The sequence below is a fragment of the Xenopus laevis genome, chromosome 6L, assembly GCF_017654675.1.
Source record: "Xenopus laevis strain J_2021 chromosome 6L, Xenopus_laevis_v10.1, whole genome shotgun sequence".
Lineage (NCBI taxonomy): Eukaryota > Metazoa > Chordata > Amphibia > Anura > Pipidae > Xenopus > Xenopus laevis.
Genome location: NC_054381.1, coordinates 124,799,711 through 124,817,886, shown reverse-complemented (window position 1 = coordinate 124,817,886; position 18,176 = coordinate 124,799,711). Strand labels below are relative to the sequence as shown.

At 39.5% G+C, this 18,176-nt stretch overlaps 1 protein-coding gene across 1 annotated transcript in view; it reads left to right on the top strand.

The window, feature by feature from the left end:
• The first annotated feature begins 935 nt into the window (after positions 1 to 935).
• Positions 936 to 18,176, top strand: part of ca8.L (carbonic anhydrase VIII L homeolog) — a 46,821-nt gene continuing 29,580 nt past the window's right edge. The window contains exons 1-2 of the mRNA XM_018268023.2: positions 936 to 1,114; positions 10,446 to 10,637. Coding sequence (XP_018123512.1) covers positions 1,039 to 1,114; positions 10,446 to 10,637 — 268 coding nt within the window. The 5' untranslated portion in view covers positions 936 to 1,038. The remainder of the gene's footprint in view (positions 1,115 to 10,445; positions 10,638 to 18,176) is intronic.

The following is an 18,176-nucleotide window of genomic DNA, read 5'->3' as shown; positions in this document are numbered from 1 at the left end:
ATCAATACATGGTTGCTAGGGTAATTCGGACCCTAGCAATCAAATTGCTGGAATTGCAAACTAGAGAGCTGCTGAATAAAAAAGTGAAATAATTTAAAAACCACAAATAATAAAAAAAAATAAACCAATTGCAAATGGTCTCAGAATATCACACTCTGCATCATAAAAAGTTCACTCAAAGTTGAACAACCCCTTAAGGGCTGAGACAAACGCTCAGATTCGGGGAGATTAGTCGCTCAGCGACAAATCTCCTCTTCTTTTGTGGGGCAACTAATCTCCCCGAACTGCCTCCCGCTGGCAAGAATATAAATCGCCGGATTTGATGGCAATTGGTACATTTTCCGAAGTTGCCCAAAGTTGCCTCACTAGGAAACTTAGAGGTTGGGGCGACTTCGGAAAACGAAGGGATCCGAGTGCCATCCCACTGGCAAATTACATTCTAGCCAGTGGGAGGCAGTTCAGGGAGATAATTCGCCCATGAAGAAGAGACGATTTATCGCTGGGCGACTAAATCTCCCCGAATCTGAGCGTGTGTCTCTGCCCTTAACTGTAGCAAGGTTGATACAATGAATGGTGATCCAAATTACTGAAAGATCTCTTTTATACAAAACCCCAAACATTCTGGATAACAGAACCTTTTTACTTCAGATATATATATAATGTCCAAAGCCTGGGCGCTAACAGCAGAAGTTTAGCGTTCAACAGTTGTTTCCTACAAAGAAAGAGCATTTTATTAGTTTTGGTCGCCTCTCCACCTGTGACTGACACGCTCACAATGACAACGCTTGCCAATAATAATAATAATGATAATAATGATAATAAAGTTTCTCTAGTGGGTAGTTGTGCACTTGATCTCCAGTCCCTGCCCATCTCCCCGCAGTTGTGTGAGCTGAGACAGTGACAGGTCTGAGGGGGGGAGGGGCGGGTGCTGCTGCCTTTACTGGGGCACAAGTAACGTGAGCGCTAGTCCAGCCGGGCACATCCCAAACAGCAGCAGTAGCAGCCGGGGAGGAGGAGGAGGCCAGAGCGGAGAGATCCATGGCTTACAAACACTATATAGAGGACACGGCGGTACAAGGGGACAGAGAGAGCCAGGAATGGGGCTATGAGGAAGGTAAGAGAGAGATTTACAGACACTAGCGCTGTGTGCGCTCCCAGCCCGTCATATCTTACTTCATTGCGCCCTCAGTCTCACAGAGCTGCATTATAGAGGGGCCATATGGTTCTATAACTACATGTAGTGTATGATGATGAATGATTTGCGACATTTGCCCTCGTCTCAAGTTGTTACGTTTTTATTCCAAATATCAGCTGACACTTTTTATTTGTTGGAAAATACAATTATTTGTGCTTTTATTTATACTGATGTATTCCTTATACACAGAGTTCTTACTTACATACTTATGTCTTGGCAATAGACTGAGCAACCTAGGCTTATCAATGGGACATGTAAAACCTGCTGCCTTCCGACTAGAACTCCCAGCTACCTTCCTACTATTGCTAGACTAGAACTCCCAGCTACCTTCCTACTATTGCTAGACTAGAACTCCCAGCTACCTTCCTACTATTGCTAGACTAGAACTCCCAGCTACCTTCCTACTATTGCTAGACTAGAACTCCCAGCTACCTTCCTACTATTGCTAGACTAGAACTCCCAGCTACCTTCCTACTATTGCTAGACTAGAACTCCCAGCTACCTTCCTACTATTGCTAGACTAGAACTCCCAGCTACCTTCCTACTATTGCTAGACTAGAACTCCCAGCTGGCGCTTAACTATTGCTAGTTTATAACTCCCAGCTGCTAGACTACAACTTCCAACTGCCTTCCATCTATCGTTGACTATAACTTCCAGCTGCCATTCAACTATTGTTAGACTACAACTCCCAGCTGCCTTCTAACTATTACTAGGCTATAACTCCCAGCTGCCTTCCAACTGTTGCTAGACTTTAACTCCCAGCTGCCTTCCAACTGTTGCTAGACTTTAACTCCCAGCTGCCTTCCAACTGTTGCTAGACTATAAATATAACTCCCACCTGCTTTCCGACTATTGCTAGACTATAACTTCCAGCTGGCATTTAACTATTGCTAGTCTATAACTCCCAGCTGCTCGACTATAACTCCCAGCTGCCTTCCAACTAACGCTAGACTATACCTCCCAGCTGCCTTCCAACTATCCCTAGACTATAACTCCCAACTGCCATTCAACTATTGCTAGACTATTACTCCCAGCTGCCATTCAACTATTGTTAGACCAAAACTCCCAGCTGCCTTCCAGCTATTGCTAGACTATAACTCCCACCTGCTTTTCGACTATTGTTAGGCTATAATTCCCAGCTGCCTTCCAATTATTGCTAGACTATATCTCTGAGCTGTCTTCCATCCATAGCTGGACTATAACTCCCACATACCCAGGCTACTGTCACATTATGAAACTTAAGTTGATAGAACAGAGCTTGGTGTAACATTAAAGTGATAGTGGCACTTATTTTTTATCTCTCTCTCTCTCTCTCTCTATATATATATAGATAAAAAATACAGCACAAAAATAAGTTTTTTTTTATTATTATTATTTTGTTGTCCTTTGGGTTGGAAGCTGATAGGCTGCAGTAGTAGTTTAAAAAAAAGAAAGGTTTAAAGGGCACCTGTTAGGTAAAAATGTTATGGTGTGGGCTAATAGAGCCACATTCCAGTTGGGGATAACAGCAGCCATGTCTGGTCACTCACATGCAGATAATGAAAAGCTGCCCGAATTGCTTGTTATGTGCACGCGCGTGACCGGACATGGCTGCTTGCACCAGGAGCTCCCTCCCTGTTCGGGTAGCCTAGCGCTGGCGGGGTGAATTTTTTTTTTAAAAAAAACTACTGTTATCCACAACCGGAATGTGGGCTCTACTAGCCTGCATCTTTGATTGTGGATAACATTTTTACCCAACAGGTGCCCTTTAAGGCACACTAGGAAGCCATAAGAAGATCCGACTAAAAAATGTTAGTTAAAAAGTAGAAAAAACTTTATTTAAACAATCATCTCAAGCCCTACACGTTTCGTGCCCCGCAGACACTTAATCATAGGCTATAGTAGCAGTGAACACAGCACTGAACCACTGCAGTGGTGCAGAAGGTAGAAATTAAAAAAATAAATAAATAAATAAAACAAATATATATATATATATATATATATATATATATATATATATATATATACATTAAAAAACCACAATTCTTATAGAATTTAAATGATCACTTTAAGAGATTAAGGGGTTAGGACATGATGCAAAGTATAATCAATGGACGCAAACTTCCATTTTTTCCTGCGTGTCCCACCTATGAATACAGAGCTACCAGCTTTTGGCATCACTGTGTGATTTTGCACTCCTTAGTTCTCTAGCACTAACGTTATGCTGATGCTGTATTATTTTTAGTTGCTGAAATGCAAGTGCAGCTATCGGCATCTACTCTCTAAATTGTTTTGTGTGCCAGTTTTTTGGAAATTCACTTTTGTTTGACTGTGTAGTCCCATAAAAATAGATTTTAGTCAGTTGAGATCCTGGTAATTAATATGATTACTGTAAAATAACTAAGCCAATATGCACTGGATGATTGCCTGGAAAAATACCGTTCCACTAATGAGTGAAATCCTATTATTGTATCTCTGATAAAGGCTGATTACAGGGTGGACTTGGGAGGAGCATAACAAATGGAAATATGATTTTAATGGTATCGCTCCAGTAGTAACATCTGTTTAAGGCACTAAATGGCAGAACACTTCAGCTAACCTGGGCTTAGGGGCGTGTAGCCAGTTCTATTAAAGGGGTCGTTCACCTTCAGACAACTAGTTGTTTTCAGATAGATCACCAGAAATAACGCCTTTTTCTATGTGTGACTTTTTTTCTAACATTGAAGTGTAAAGTGTCATTTTTCACCTTCTGAAGCAACCCTGGGAGGCGGGTCGCCGACCCTGTAAACTGTTCTAAATGGATACATTTAGTTGATTCATTTCTAATCTTTGTCCCTGCTGAGCAGAATCTAATGTTGCAAAATTGTAACATTTACAGTCTGCACCTGAATTACTGAGCTGCCAGACCCAAACACCAGAGACACGAACATTCAACTTTAAACTAAATTTAAATTAATTGAAAAAAGTCTTTATTTTTTGGGAACAATCTAAAAACAACTGAAAAAAGTGTTTGGAAGGTGACCAACCCCTTTAAAGCAGAACTAAGCATAATAAGGAATATGGATACAAATGTTTTATTTTATATACAGGAGTGGGGCCTGTTATCCAGAATGCTCAGGGCCTGGGTTTTCTGGATAAGGGATCTTTCCGTAATTTGGATCTTCATACCGTAAGTCTACTAGAAAATCATGTAAACATTAAATAAACCCAATAGGCTGATTTTGCTTCCAATGATGATTAATTATATCTTTGTTTGGATCAAGTACAAGCTACTGTTTTATTATTACAGAGAAAAAAGAAAACCATTTTTGAAAAAATGCAGATATTTTTGATAAAATGGAGTTGATGGCAGATGGCCTTTCTGTAATTCTGAGCTTTCTGGATAACGGGTTTCCTGATAATGGATCTCATTCCTGTATTGAATTTCTGTAGGAGCTAGGAGGTTGGGCAGCCCTACAGTAGTAAATCAATGCCTCTATGCAGGAGCTCCCCATCATTTGCATGATGATGTTACAGGATTGACTATATTCATATGAACTGACTATAATAATCAGCCTTCCCAGGGCATGTGCTGTAAATCAACAAAAAAGAAAACGGGGAAGCAACTTGGGGGCATCTTCGGAGGCACAGAGGCACTTTCCTTCAGAGGAACTGATATCTACTTAAATAGACCCGCAGTGGATTTGGGATCAGCGATAGCATTTCTTGCCTAGTTTTTGGCTGAGCTGTAATTCTCCTTTAACAGCTTGGGAGACAGAGCTGCCTTTGAAAATTCCTTGGTGGAATATCGATCAAATTTGCATTAAACTGGCCACACACAAGATGTGATACATGCAAAGGCCAGATGTCTTTCTCTCTTTCTACATTCAGTTTTGCTCTTGTGCCCTGTGGGTAGCATAGAACTCAATGACTTCAGGTGGTACAGCTGAAACATCATGCGCACCCTCAAGCTGTAGCTTTCCTGGGTCCACAGTAAAAGTCACCTTTTTAAAAATGTATGTGTATGAAATGTATCAAGTATTTTACAATTCTTAAAACTTGAATGTAAAACGTTACCACCTAAATCTTAGAGTTCATGTAGAAGTCAATGGGAGGCATCTATGGCAAATTTAAAGTGGTTTTTTTTCAATGCAAGTTTTTTGAGTTTTACAAACCATAAACAATAAATTGTTTCTAGGTATGTAAAAAAATGTTATGGGATCAATTATCCGGAAACCTGTTATCCGGAAAGGCCGTCTTCCATAGACTCCATTTAATCCAAAAAAATCTTCTACCCAGCTCGACCTGCAACTGCAAACCTCTGACCATTAAACTGGAAGTGCTGTTGCTACAGACCAGTAGTGATGTCATCGGAAGTGGGCTGGGGTTGCTTTTATTAAGATTTTTGACCCAAACTCACCACCTGCAGACTTGCATCTATATTCACAAGTCCTACCCTGAACCAGTAGGTTACCCAACCCAGTGCAAGACTCTACAACAAGGGCTGCATCATAGGCACCCATGGGCACATGCATAGGGAGGCAGTCTAGTCATACACACATTATATAGTAGGTTTTGTATTACTTTCAGAACAAATATCATCATACTATCATTATGACTTCTTTCATCAATCAGGCGGGTTTTGAAATTTCAGTCAGTTTGGCTCAAACAAACAACCATACAATAATGTCTGTTAATAGATACAGGTGAGTGATTGAATAGTTTTGCACTGCATGTATAATTGTACTTTAATATGTACAGGTAGGGGCCGATTCACTAACTTCGAGTGAAGGATTTGAAGGTAAAAAACTTTGAATTTCGAAGTTTTTTTTGGGCTACTTCGACCATCGAATGGGCTACTTCGACCTTCGACTACGACTTCAAATCGAAGGATTCATAGTAAAAATCGTTCGACTATTCGACCATTCGATAGTCGAAGTACTGTCTCTTTAAAAAAAACTTCGACCCCCTAGTTCGCCATCTAAAAGCTACCGAAGTCAATGTTAGCCTATGGGGAAGGTCCCCATAGGCTTGGCTAACTTTTTTTGATCGAAGGATATTCCTTCAATCGTTGGATTAAAATCCTTCGAATCGTTCGATTCGAAGGATTTTATCGTTCGATCGAAGGATTTTATCGTTCGATCGAAGGAATTATCCTTCGATCGTTTGATCGAACTATCTGCGCTAAATCCTTCGACTTCGATATTCGAAGTCGAAGGATTTTAATTCCTAGTCGAATATATAGGGTTAATTAACCCTCGATATTCGATCCTTAGTGAATCGGCCCTGCAATGTATCCAGAAAGCTCCAAATTTCAGGATGGTCATCTCACATAGTCTCCATTTTAATCAAATAATTCAAATTTAAAAAACGATTTCCATTCTCTCTGTAACAATCAACCAGTGCCTGTACCTTGTACTTGATCCCAGCTAAGTTATAATTAATCCTTCTTGGAGATAAAACAACCTTATTGGGTTTATTTAATGTTTAAATGTTTTTTTTAGTAGATTTAAGGTATGAGATCCAAATAACATAAAGATCCTTTATCTGGAAAACCCCAAGTCTCTACAATTATGGATAACAGGTCCCATATCTGTACAACCAAGAGAGCGCGATTTAAACTACTATTCTCCACTTTACTCATAATTTATCATGGCTGACAGCAGCAGGGCAGGTTGAGTTCATTGTATGTATGGAAATGATTTATGACCTTAAAACTACCATCCAACTGTAAGTCATGCAGGGCCGGATTTACATAGTGGGTGCCCCTAGGCCCACTGCCTTTCGTCGCCCCTTTCCCCTCCCCTTTACTGTGCAAATTGTCATCATCAATGGGGATTGGTGCATGGGAAATTAAAAAAATTATAGTATCTCCAGCACATTCCCAGTGTTTTTATACCAATGTGGGTGTGGTTGGGCATTATGCCGCCCCCTAAAATCCTGCCGCCCTAGGCCCGGGCCTAGGTGGCCTTTCCACAAATCCGGGCCTGAAGTCATGAAAATCAAATATAATCATAAAACTCTCAGAATGTGAGCATTTTAAACCAGGCACTAATTTACACCCAGCTATTACCATAAACGGTGTCTGTATTCCGGCAAGTCCTGTCCTTTTTCAGGTCAGTTATACATCCAACCATCCATCACCGAAAGAGGTACAGTTCTAAGACATGCAATAACACGAAGCCTTTGATTGTCAGAACTGAGCTGTATTTAGTTGTCAGTTAAACATTTACAGAAGGGGACCCGGAAGCCAATACACATAAGGCTGAAACTGACTGTCAAGAATAACCCACTTTGGTTTGCTTCTAGTTTTTACCCCAGTAGGGCCCTTAATAAAAACTCCCCAATTTTCAAGTTTTTATAGGGCTACAGTATGTGGGGGCTAGTGTTTATTTGATTTATTTGATTCATTGCTACAGACAACTTTCATTGCATATTTTCAATATATTATTAATGTGTTTTTGTTTGCAATGAAAATTATTCCCCCATGCATATTAGCATCCTGGAGCAACACAACTGGCCAGGGAGGAGGATGCCAAAAAACCAGCTCATAGACTGAAGTACAGCCAAGCTGCATAGATAGGCAAACAAGCCTAATTAAACATAAATTAAAGTATTATATTTTTTCTTCCTGGTGATGAAACCCGGAACCTAAAACATGAAAGGTGCTATGATTCTGAAACCCTCGCTGCTTTGGTTTTATTAGCAGAGCAGTTATGTAGATTTAAATAGTCCTCATAATTGCTGGCAATCTTTTCCTGGATAACTACGCCAATGTTGAGCTGATAATAGCACTGTAAATTCAAAATAATAGGAAAATGCCCCAAACTGCTGATTATTTAAATTCATTGCGTTCGCCTAAATCTTCAATAGGCTTTCTTATGAATTCTTCAGATAACTAGTAAGAAGCAACATGGGAGAGGTGAATCGCTACATGTGTAGGAAAATCCCGTTGAATATATAAGTTATTGGTGGACTAGTTTAAGGGTTTATAAAAAAAATGTCACAACGTTTGTACCAGGTTTGCTAACCCATAACTATTGATGTTCCTTTCAAACAGGTGACCAGCTAATGTTACCTGCTGCTTGTTTGCCTTAGATTTAGACTTGTGGCATACAGCATGTTTCTGGTATTTTTTGTTTGGAGCTTTTCCCAGGGAAATATCTATAGGGCAATTGTAATACATGAGAAAAATGGGCTTTTGCCCAGGGAGAACAGGGGACCAACACAAGACTTTTCATCTGGTATAACTAATGACAAAAGCAACCCCCAGAGATGTCCGACCTCTCATTAATCAACTAAACAAATCTATAGTATGACCATTTTAATCACTTTACATTTCTTCTAGAACATATGCTCCTAAAGAATCCCTCCAATAAAAAGCTAGAGATAGTTTATTCTCTATCATGGCTGCTGGTCCAGGGTAGCAGGCCAGGACATCAGTAAGCACAGAACATTTTTTCATTGCCTACCTGCCTTATTATATTGACATTCTCCTGCTTGAAGGTAGTTCTGTTTTCTAGTTTCTTGGAGCAGTGGGGCACACCAATGAAGCTATAACATCTGCAGGTGCCATATCTAGTGATGGGCAAATAAATTCACAAGGAACGAATTTGTAGGGAATTTCCGCATTTCACCACCAGTGAATACATTCGCAAAACTGCACTGAAAATTAGCTGGCAAAAAAAAACGCACACCAAAAAAATGTTGGTGTGCATCAAAATAACGTAATCAATCGGGTAGGTAGTGAAGAGAAAAAAACTTCATTGATGCACCCGCAAGTTACAAAAAACTGTATTAAACAAAAAAGAACAATTACGAATCCATGAGATGGAATGCAGGGTGACTCCCGAATCCACTCAATGGTTCACAAGGTAACCAGTTCAGGTGCTACAGACAATTGGTCAATTAAAACTTAACTTTTATTAATGTTATAATTCAAAAACCACACTTGCAAAATACGAACAAACACACCTCTGAGACAAAAGTCTGGACGCTGCAGAGATGCAGGGCTGTGCCCTTAAAAAACATATAGACTAATTAAAACCACATAGGTGGGACGGTGTAAAGAAAGGGTAGTGCACTTTAGTCTGCATTGCCACCACACTGGCGTGCGTCCAAGGTAAAGGAGTATCTAATTAAATCTAGTGTTGGTCGGGTCATCTGTTATCCATTCATAGTTTAACCATTTATAACAAAATAGGTATCAATATCACCATGCTAGTGCCCACACCAGACCGCTGCTATCCGCACTTCCCTTTCTACCTGGCTACGTAGGGAGCGAGTAGGAGCTGGTCTCCCACCGTCCACCTATGCACACCCGACGCGTTTCACCGGAGACACCGGCTTCTTCAGGGGCATCTGCAGGTGCCATATCTAGTGATGGGCAATTAAATTCACAAGGAACGAATTTGTGGGGAATTTCTGCGTTTCACCACCAGTGAATAAATTCGCAAAACTGCACTGAAAATTAGCTGGCAAAAAAACGCACGCCAAAAAAATGTTGGTGTGCATCAAAATAGTCACGCAAGAAAATTGTTGCCTGCCAAATTTATTCCAACGCCCATTGACTTTAATGCATTTGGACAAAATGGCGCGCATATATAAATTGTCGTAGGAGATATATAATCAAAATAATTTGGACACCCGTGGACTTCAATGCGTTTCGCGGTAAAGTCACTCATTTTTCGGCGAAACGAAATTCGCCCATCATTAGCCATAACCACTGTGATATTTTTAGAGACAAGTTTTTTTTCCTGGGAAATGTGGTCAGGTTGGAAGGAGTAACTTTTACTTGTGCTGAAAGCCAACCCATATTCATTATAATGATAGGACTAGGGCTACTGTCCTGTTTTAGTGATTTATCCAAGAATTATCCAAGCAATCTCAGATTTTATGATGACAACTGTACCTATAAGGTACAGTTTTGTCAAAAGTTCTGGCCTTTTTAAAGGGTTGTTCACCTTCACTATATCAATTATTTTTACACCACAAATAATGATTTGTTTTCATATACTTTCTATTTTATTACTATTTTCATACATTTAAATCTAAAAATGAATTCGTTTTATTTTCCCTTATTTTCTCATCCAGATCCCCAAACTTCTAAATATGTTTGATATATTTATTTCTCAGCAGCATCACAGAACTTCCTGATGCAACTAAAATATAAAATTGTAGCGGTTGCTGTGTTACAGACTTCAAAGGGGTAAACAAGGAATTAATTATTGTGGACACATCAAATACGATGACTTTGTAAATATTAAATGTATTGTTTGCATTTATTTTCAGGTGTTGAATGGGGTCTGCTTTATCCAGAAGCCAATGGAGATTACCAGTCTCCAATCAACATCAATTCAAGAGAGGCCATATATGATCCATCATTGTTAGAGGTTCGATTAGCGCCCAACTATGTTGTTTGCCGTGACTGTGAGGTTATTAATGATGGGCATGTCGTTCAGATAATGCTGAAATCAAAATCAGGTAAAGAATTGTTGTTTTTACTGTGTAAAACATGATATTAAAAAGTAGTTATTTATGGTTTTATACTTGTTATTTTTACTGTTAAATATGTTGAAAAAATAATAAATATACAGGCATGGGATCTATAATCTGAAATTCTGGCTTACCAGATAAGGGTCATTTACAAACGCAGTTGCGTTCGTGCCAATTTCCCTGCAGTCAGTTGCATGTAAATCTCCATTAGTTACTCTTTGCAGCTCCGTATATTTGCGCTTGGAGCTGCTCAGTCCTTCCTGTCTCCCGTTCATTGTGTGTAGTTTCACCTATTGATATAGAGAAGCCTTGAACCTTTCTACACCTCCAGACAAGGCAGTAGCTCCAGGGTTCCCTCATTGCCCTGTTTCAATAGGTGCAGCACTTTTGTGTCTACAGACTCGGGGGCACTCTTCAATAAAAACTGAAAATGACGCAGATCACACTTGGAAAACTTTCACCTTGATTGCATTCAATTTACAGCAAAGTGTGAGCACAATAGCGGTAATTTTAACGCATCAGGCGCAACACCCCTTTGTGACCTCAATGATGCTGGAATGCTGTAAAAATGTTGCATTATGGGAAAAACACATGGCAATCGGGCTCAAAATTACATTGTGCTCATAAATGACCCCTATGTGTTTTTTTTTCAAGCAGCTATAGTAGCACAGGTCCAGGAGCAAATTGTGCCCTCCACTTCCTCCCCAGCACCTGCGTTGGTACACATCAACTTACGCACCATGGGGCAAATTCACTAAACGCCGAAGCGCCTAACGATAGCGTGAATACGCCAGTGTAGCGCATTTTCGTTAATTCGCCGATTCACTAACGGACGATGGCGTAAATTCGCTAGTGTTATTTCGCACCCTTACGCCTGGCGACTTTGCACAACAGACGTAACTACGCAAATTCGCTAACGTGCAAATTATTCTGAACGCTACCTTTTACGCCAGACTTCCTTTGCCACCTCAGACCAGGCGAAGTGCAATAGAGTAGATAGGGATTGCTTCAAAAAAAGTTAAACATTTTCTAAGTCCCAAAAAACGTTTTTTTCATTTTTTATGGGTGATAGGCTGAAAAAGATCAAATTTTTTTTGGGGCTCCCCTCCTTCCCCCTTACATTTCCTAACTCATGGCACCTAAACTATACAGTGGGCACATGTGTAGGGCAAAATAAAAATGTTATTTTCTGTTTTGAAGGTGTCCCAGGCTTGTGTAGTGCTGCTACATATACCTCCATTGTAACTTCAATTTGGCACCCTATGCAAATTAAGCATCGCTAGCGTAACTTTGCTTTGCTTGGCGAATTAACGCCAGTGCAACTTCGCAACCTTATGCTTCCCCTGAGCGCAACTTCAGATTTTAGTGAATTTGCGTAGCGCTGGTGAAAATACGCCTGGCGAAGGGCGGCAAAGCGGACGCAGGCGCAATAACGAATCTTAGTGAATGTCCCACCATAATTCTTACCTAAAAGATCATGTTGTGGTACCTCCAGGTGCACCATGCTTTAATGTATTTTACAACATAGCAACTGTTGTAATTGGGCAGGAGATGTGGGCTTCATGGAGTCCTTGTTCTTGGAGTGCTAAACATACTGGACACTGGTTACAAGATCAAACACCTGTACAAGGAAATGTATTTCATCTTATTGCCGTGGCTGTATCTTCTTATGTTTGCTCAGCAAAGACCAGTCCCATCCTGCTTTATGGCTGAGATTGTTGCTATCCTTAAGGGGTTGTTCAACTTTAAATTAACTTTAAATTTAGTATGATCTAGAGATTGGTATTCTGAGAAAATTTGCAAATTTCCCTAGAAACCGTGTATTACTTTGAATAAAATCCTGGAATATAATTAGGAAAGGCCCGAATAGAAAGATGAGTAATTAAAAGTAACAATAACAATAAATGCATAGACTTACAGAGAATTTGTTTCTAGATGGTGTCAGTGACCCCCATTTGAAAGCTGGAGTAAGCCAAAAGAAGAAGGCAATTAATAGAAAAAACTATTTAGAAAAACACAGGGAAGGTTTAGAGACCTAAGGCCTGTGCCAGATTGGAGGTTTTGTCCCTCAGACAAGCAACAAGCAATCACAAACTTTTGCATGCTCTTTATAATAAGCCAAATCATAAATAATGAAATGTAACCTGTATTAAGTATCTGCATTGAAAAAAGCTTATTATATTTTATCGTGAGATAAGAGTTGAAACACAATATAATTAGCTTCAATAGAAGTGTTGCTGACAGCTTTATTGTATACAGCAGGCTTCCTGTATTTTTCCAGCTATTGTTAAATTAAACTTTGTGTGTGCCTGTTCATTTGTATGGACATAATAAATCTATACCCAATTAGTAGGATAATTAGCAGGATTAAAACTTGATTTCCATGGGCTGAGGGTGGCTGTGCCGTGGAGGGTCCCTGTGTAGCCACTGCAAAACCTGTATGTCTTTCGTTAGATATTAGCAACATATAATACATCCCTTTGGTTGGCCTTTAGTAAACAATGGATAAATGGTCCCTGTGGATTACAGCAATGTAGGAAACCAGGAAAGGATTGTTTTCTCACTGGTCTTGAGCTTTCTTCTCCAACTCCATCTCTCTCCTGGGGGGCAGAATTTAGTAAAAGATCCACAACTTTCATTGTTTCTGTTTACCATCTTTGACTGTAAGGTTTCTTGTAACATCCTTATATATTGAATAACTTCATGGCTTGAGTCACGCCTACCGCAGATGAAGTCTATTGGTGTTGTGCTGCAGGTTGAAAGGAGAGGCCAGACAAAGGGGATTTAAGGTCAGAGTCCTAAGTTAACCCTTAGCTTTACTCATATAACTTGAATGCACTATTTCAAATATTAAAAGATGTCTAGTAAATGTTTACAAAAGAGCAAATGAATGACATTTTAAGCAGCCACGTTCCTGAGAGAGACAACTAGCTTCTTTATTTGGAACACGCTGGTGTTTACAGGTCAAACAGATCTGCTCTGGATATGAGCAAACTTTCTTCAGCTACTTTTATTATGTCAGGAATTGTCTTTGGCCGATTGCCAAGCAGTGCCATTGCCGCCTGGCAGCTCCCTTTGCAAACATTGACGTTGATCAGGAAACATTAGACTGTATCCTGGAATCTGGATGGTGACAGTCTTTAATGAGATGTTATAAGTATCTTCCAGTTCAGCTCACCTGCAAAATATCTACATTTATGAATAAATATGTGCTTAATATTTCACCCATCCAGAGACTGGTTTTCAGTTACATTAGGGCTTATTTATGACTGCAAGTGCTTCCATGGTTCCCCAGGATGAATACGCATACTTGCATGCAGTTCACAAGAAGATGGGTGCTCTGGCACAAAGAGCACGTTTGAACGCAAGTACCTTTAATGAATGGTGTCAATTCATGAAATAAATCAGCTGCAAGCTGAGCCCTATTATCTTCTGTTAATAGTATTGTGCAATGGGAGTGCAGAGTTGGCAACTGTCCCTTATTCCCTGGGACTGATATGTGGTTGTTATTATGGTGACTTGCTAGCAGTACAGTTATATTTTATGGTATTCTACATATAAGTCAGGAGCAGATCTTTTCAGTATAAGAAGTATAGATCATGTGCTGATAAAATCTGGTCACCCTTGGTAATACAAGAGATGTAATATAGAAGTGACTAAATTAATATGTTGATAATATAGAGATGGATAAGTGCATGGAAGCAGTTTGCCACAGTAACATGTGCTCTAATTCTTCGTCACTTCATGTCCTTCAGTCCATGGCATTGGATATAATCAGTCTGGTACATCAGAAATCATGAACATGAAGCTGAAATTCTAACTGGTGATTCCAAGATTGAGTACTAATGGTAAATGGGAATATGTGTAAAAGGCGTGGAGCATCCTGAGAAGTCATCTACTGCTAGTTGTAAAATGAATTACTACTGTTGCACCTAACTAAATACTCACAGACTAAGTACATGGAGGGATGGAGATGTAAGTGGAGGTGTGACAGCCCATTTGCCTTTTCCATCCTACTTCCCAAAGACGTTCCTTATATGACGTCCCTGTAATGTACTAGTTAGTTGGAACCTTTGGTGATTGCAGGTATACACAGATGCACAGAGCACCACTGTGTGTTCCGGTGTTCACCAATGCTGTTTTGGGGCCCTGGGCTTTCTGCTGCGGAACTGAACAAGGGATTGTGCAAAAATAGTAACATGTCAAAAGCAAGGCACTGGCAAGGATTAGACAATAGCGTAGTCAAAGGTCAGGCAAAGGGATCAAGGCAGGCGGCAGGAATCAAAGTCAAGAAGTCATGCAGAAGCGAAAAAAAAACAGGAATTCAAACATGATAATAACGCTTTGGCAGGATCAGTAAACTGAAGCCAGCTTGGGCACTCTCAAAATGGAGGACTGGGCTTTTAAAGCTGTTTTGGCACCAAGAATTCAAATTCGGTGCCATTTTGTGACGTCATATAGCTCGGCGTCAAGCACCAGCGTCACTTTGGCCCAGAACCCGGAAGTGCGCGCCTGCGCACCTGCACATGAAGAGAGAGATGCGCTGTGAGGTAAGGGACCGAGAGAATCTCCCGGCGAGTCTCACAGTCCCTTTCCAGATCCACTACATGTTTATCACTCCATTGAAAGCCCATATGTCCCAATGTGGCTCAATATACAGAACACAAAACTATGCATAGCTGCACCATCTGTCTAGGTGATTTACTAATAGTCTTGGGTGTGTAACTTGCCTTTAAGGAACTCTGAAATCAGGGAGGGCTTTGGACCGGAATATCTCTGTGACCACATAGGCTGCCTTAAGGGAAGGATTACTCCAGATAAATTTATTTATTCTAAGGAGCATATTTATTATCTGTGTAAAATACAGTAGGATAATACACCACACATTGCCAGGCTTTCCCGTGTAAAAAACAAAGGCGTACATTTTGTATGCGTTATTTCTTAGAGTGACTTCCGCCAGAAGCAATTTAAAATAACAATGGAAAATCTGCCATTCGCATGGAGTAATATTACACACACCTTGATAAATTTACCATTTATTTTACACAGCTTTTTACACCTTTTTTTCAGCAAGTTTTTCAGGTTAAAGGGGTTGTTCAAGATTTCAAGATTAATTATGCCCGAATCTGAAAATATACCAGCTAAAACCTGTCAAGTTCATGTAGAAGTCAATGGCAGAGGTCCCTTGAACCATCTGAAGATGTTCATGATTTTCTGTTTTTTTAGGGTGGTTTTCGCTTTAAAACACGATCAATTTGAGTTTTTTCCCCTGAATGCACTTAATCGAGTTTTTTACATTCAGGTTTTTTCATAAATAAGCAAACATTTCAGTTGTGAGTTTATTTGAGGTAGAAAAAACCTTACAAAACCCAAACTAGACCCTAGACCTTTGATAACTAACCCCAGGTAGCAAATTGCAACAGTTCAGAATCTGCGGTTGGATTACTGAGCTACCAGACTGAAACACCAGAGACAGGAACATTAAACTTGAATCTTCAATTTTGGAAAAACAGTAAAAAAATAAAAGACAGAAAGTCTTTGAAAAAAGGTCTATATCTGGTGAACACAGCTCAACTGAAAAAAAAAGTGTTTGGAGGGTGAACAACTCCTTTAATAATATTTACAGATGGAACAAACTGAATTCGGCATTTACTGGATACCATGTATTGGGGTTGTGGCTGCATTTACTAGATGTTCCAGTATTGTCTGTTCCATCCATATTTAAAGAATGTCTACAGTACTTGGGTTCTGTTCATTTAGTTGTTCGGCAAAACAGGAATATTAAATGAGAAACAGCAAAGCCTAAGCTGAATAAAACCCTTAATTAGTATGCACAACAGTAAATACTCTTTTTGTCTTACTGAAAGAAAGCTGCATTCTGATTCAAACTTAGACAGGTTCCCAGCATTCACAAGAATGGTAAACGGGAGGGCTATCAACTTAGTCAAGCTCTTTCAATAAATATATGGTGTGAAATGGAAACAGGGTTTATAATCACAAATTTACAATATACGTGTCATTGATTTTCATTACAAACACCAGCATCTTACATCTGCAGCAATATACAGGCATGCAATACCTTATCAGTACACCCATTTTTTCTATAGCTCCGAATTATGGCAAAGGCTGTCTCCACTAGAGTCCTTTATATAGTGAATAAAGTACTGTTGATTACCGACAATGACATCAGACTATAAGGGCAACTAGGCTACATCTCTCACTCAGGTCTCTGAGGAAGTGTGCAAACACGAAATGCGTCAGACCTCAGACGCTGTTCGCAGTTAATCTGATGTTTAAATAAAGAACAATGCTTTTACTTACGGTCTGGAAACATGCAATGTTTTGAAAAGGGCCCAGGAGTGCGCTGCTTTCTACAATAGATGCATCTCTCACTAGGTTTTTTAAAGTAAACTATAACAAAACAGAAAGGATGGAGGCAAACAGATTTCACATTGTTGACCAAACACAGTCTTACAATTGTTTGGTTTTTCTTGCACTCGGCTAATAATACTTGTAGGGTCCACCAAGAGGAATCTGTGTGCTGCCATCTTTTTTTCGTGCTGCAGTACGTGGTGAGCACCAGTGCTTCATGGTAATTGTTACAAGCCCAAGAACCCTAACTTATAGAGGATTTTCATTTTTGTAAGTCAAGAAAAGGTGGAGAATACGAGCAAAGTATTCTTTTCACTGCTCCGAGTCAGAAAACTGGCAACCTTACAACAACTCCAAATTACATTTATATTTTTCATTCTGGAATTTTGTATATATTCATTGAATTAAACACATATTTAAAAATGAATTACAATTATCAACAGGAGGCGTCTTTACACCCATAGTTGCTAAAGTGCAGTTGCTAGCAGTAATCAATTAGAAATTAGTTTTGAACAGTCTTCCATAAATTGGAAAATCAGACTGATAGTTACTGACAACTGCACTTCTCCAATTAAACACCTTAACCCAGTATTCAATAAATACCATCAGTGGAAAGAAAGTGCAATGCGCACAAGTTTTTCAGGCTGAATTATGTTTCTCTATGTGGATTATGAATACATTGTGACTAGACTGCTAGAGGAATATTATTACATAGCTGCTTATAATTGTAAATAAGCCCCAGGGTGTATTAAAACATTTCCTAAAGTAAATAATAAACTCACGAAAATATCCAACATAAAGGAAGTTTACGGAGGTTATTTACTAAACTCCAAATGCTAATAACATTAAAAATTTGTTTTTTTAGTATAAAATCAGAATTTTTAGCGGGAAAAAAACCCTACACATTTTTCTTGATTTATTATACCCCGAGGATGGAAAAAGCCTGAATGTGAAAATCAGGCATCTCAGACCTGTCGAGGTTGCATATAAGCCAATAGGAGAAGTCCAAAACGTTGTGATCTGTGCTGGGCTTCATGCAATAACCCGAAGATTTCGGGATTTTTGGGCAACAATCTTAATAAATCTTAGTTTTCGGGTGTAAAATCCGAAAAATTTGTACGATTCGAAAAAAAAAAAAGATTTTTTTCAGGGTTT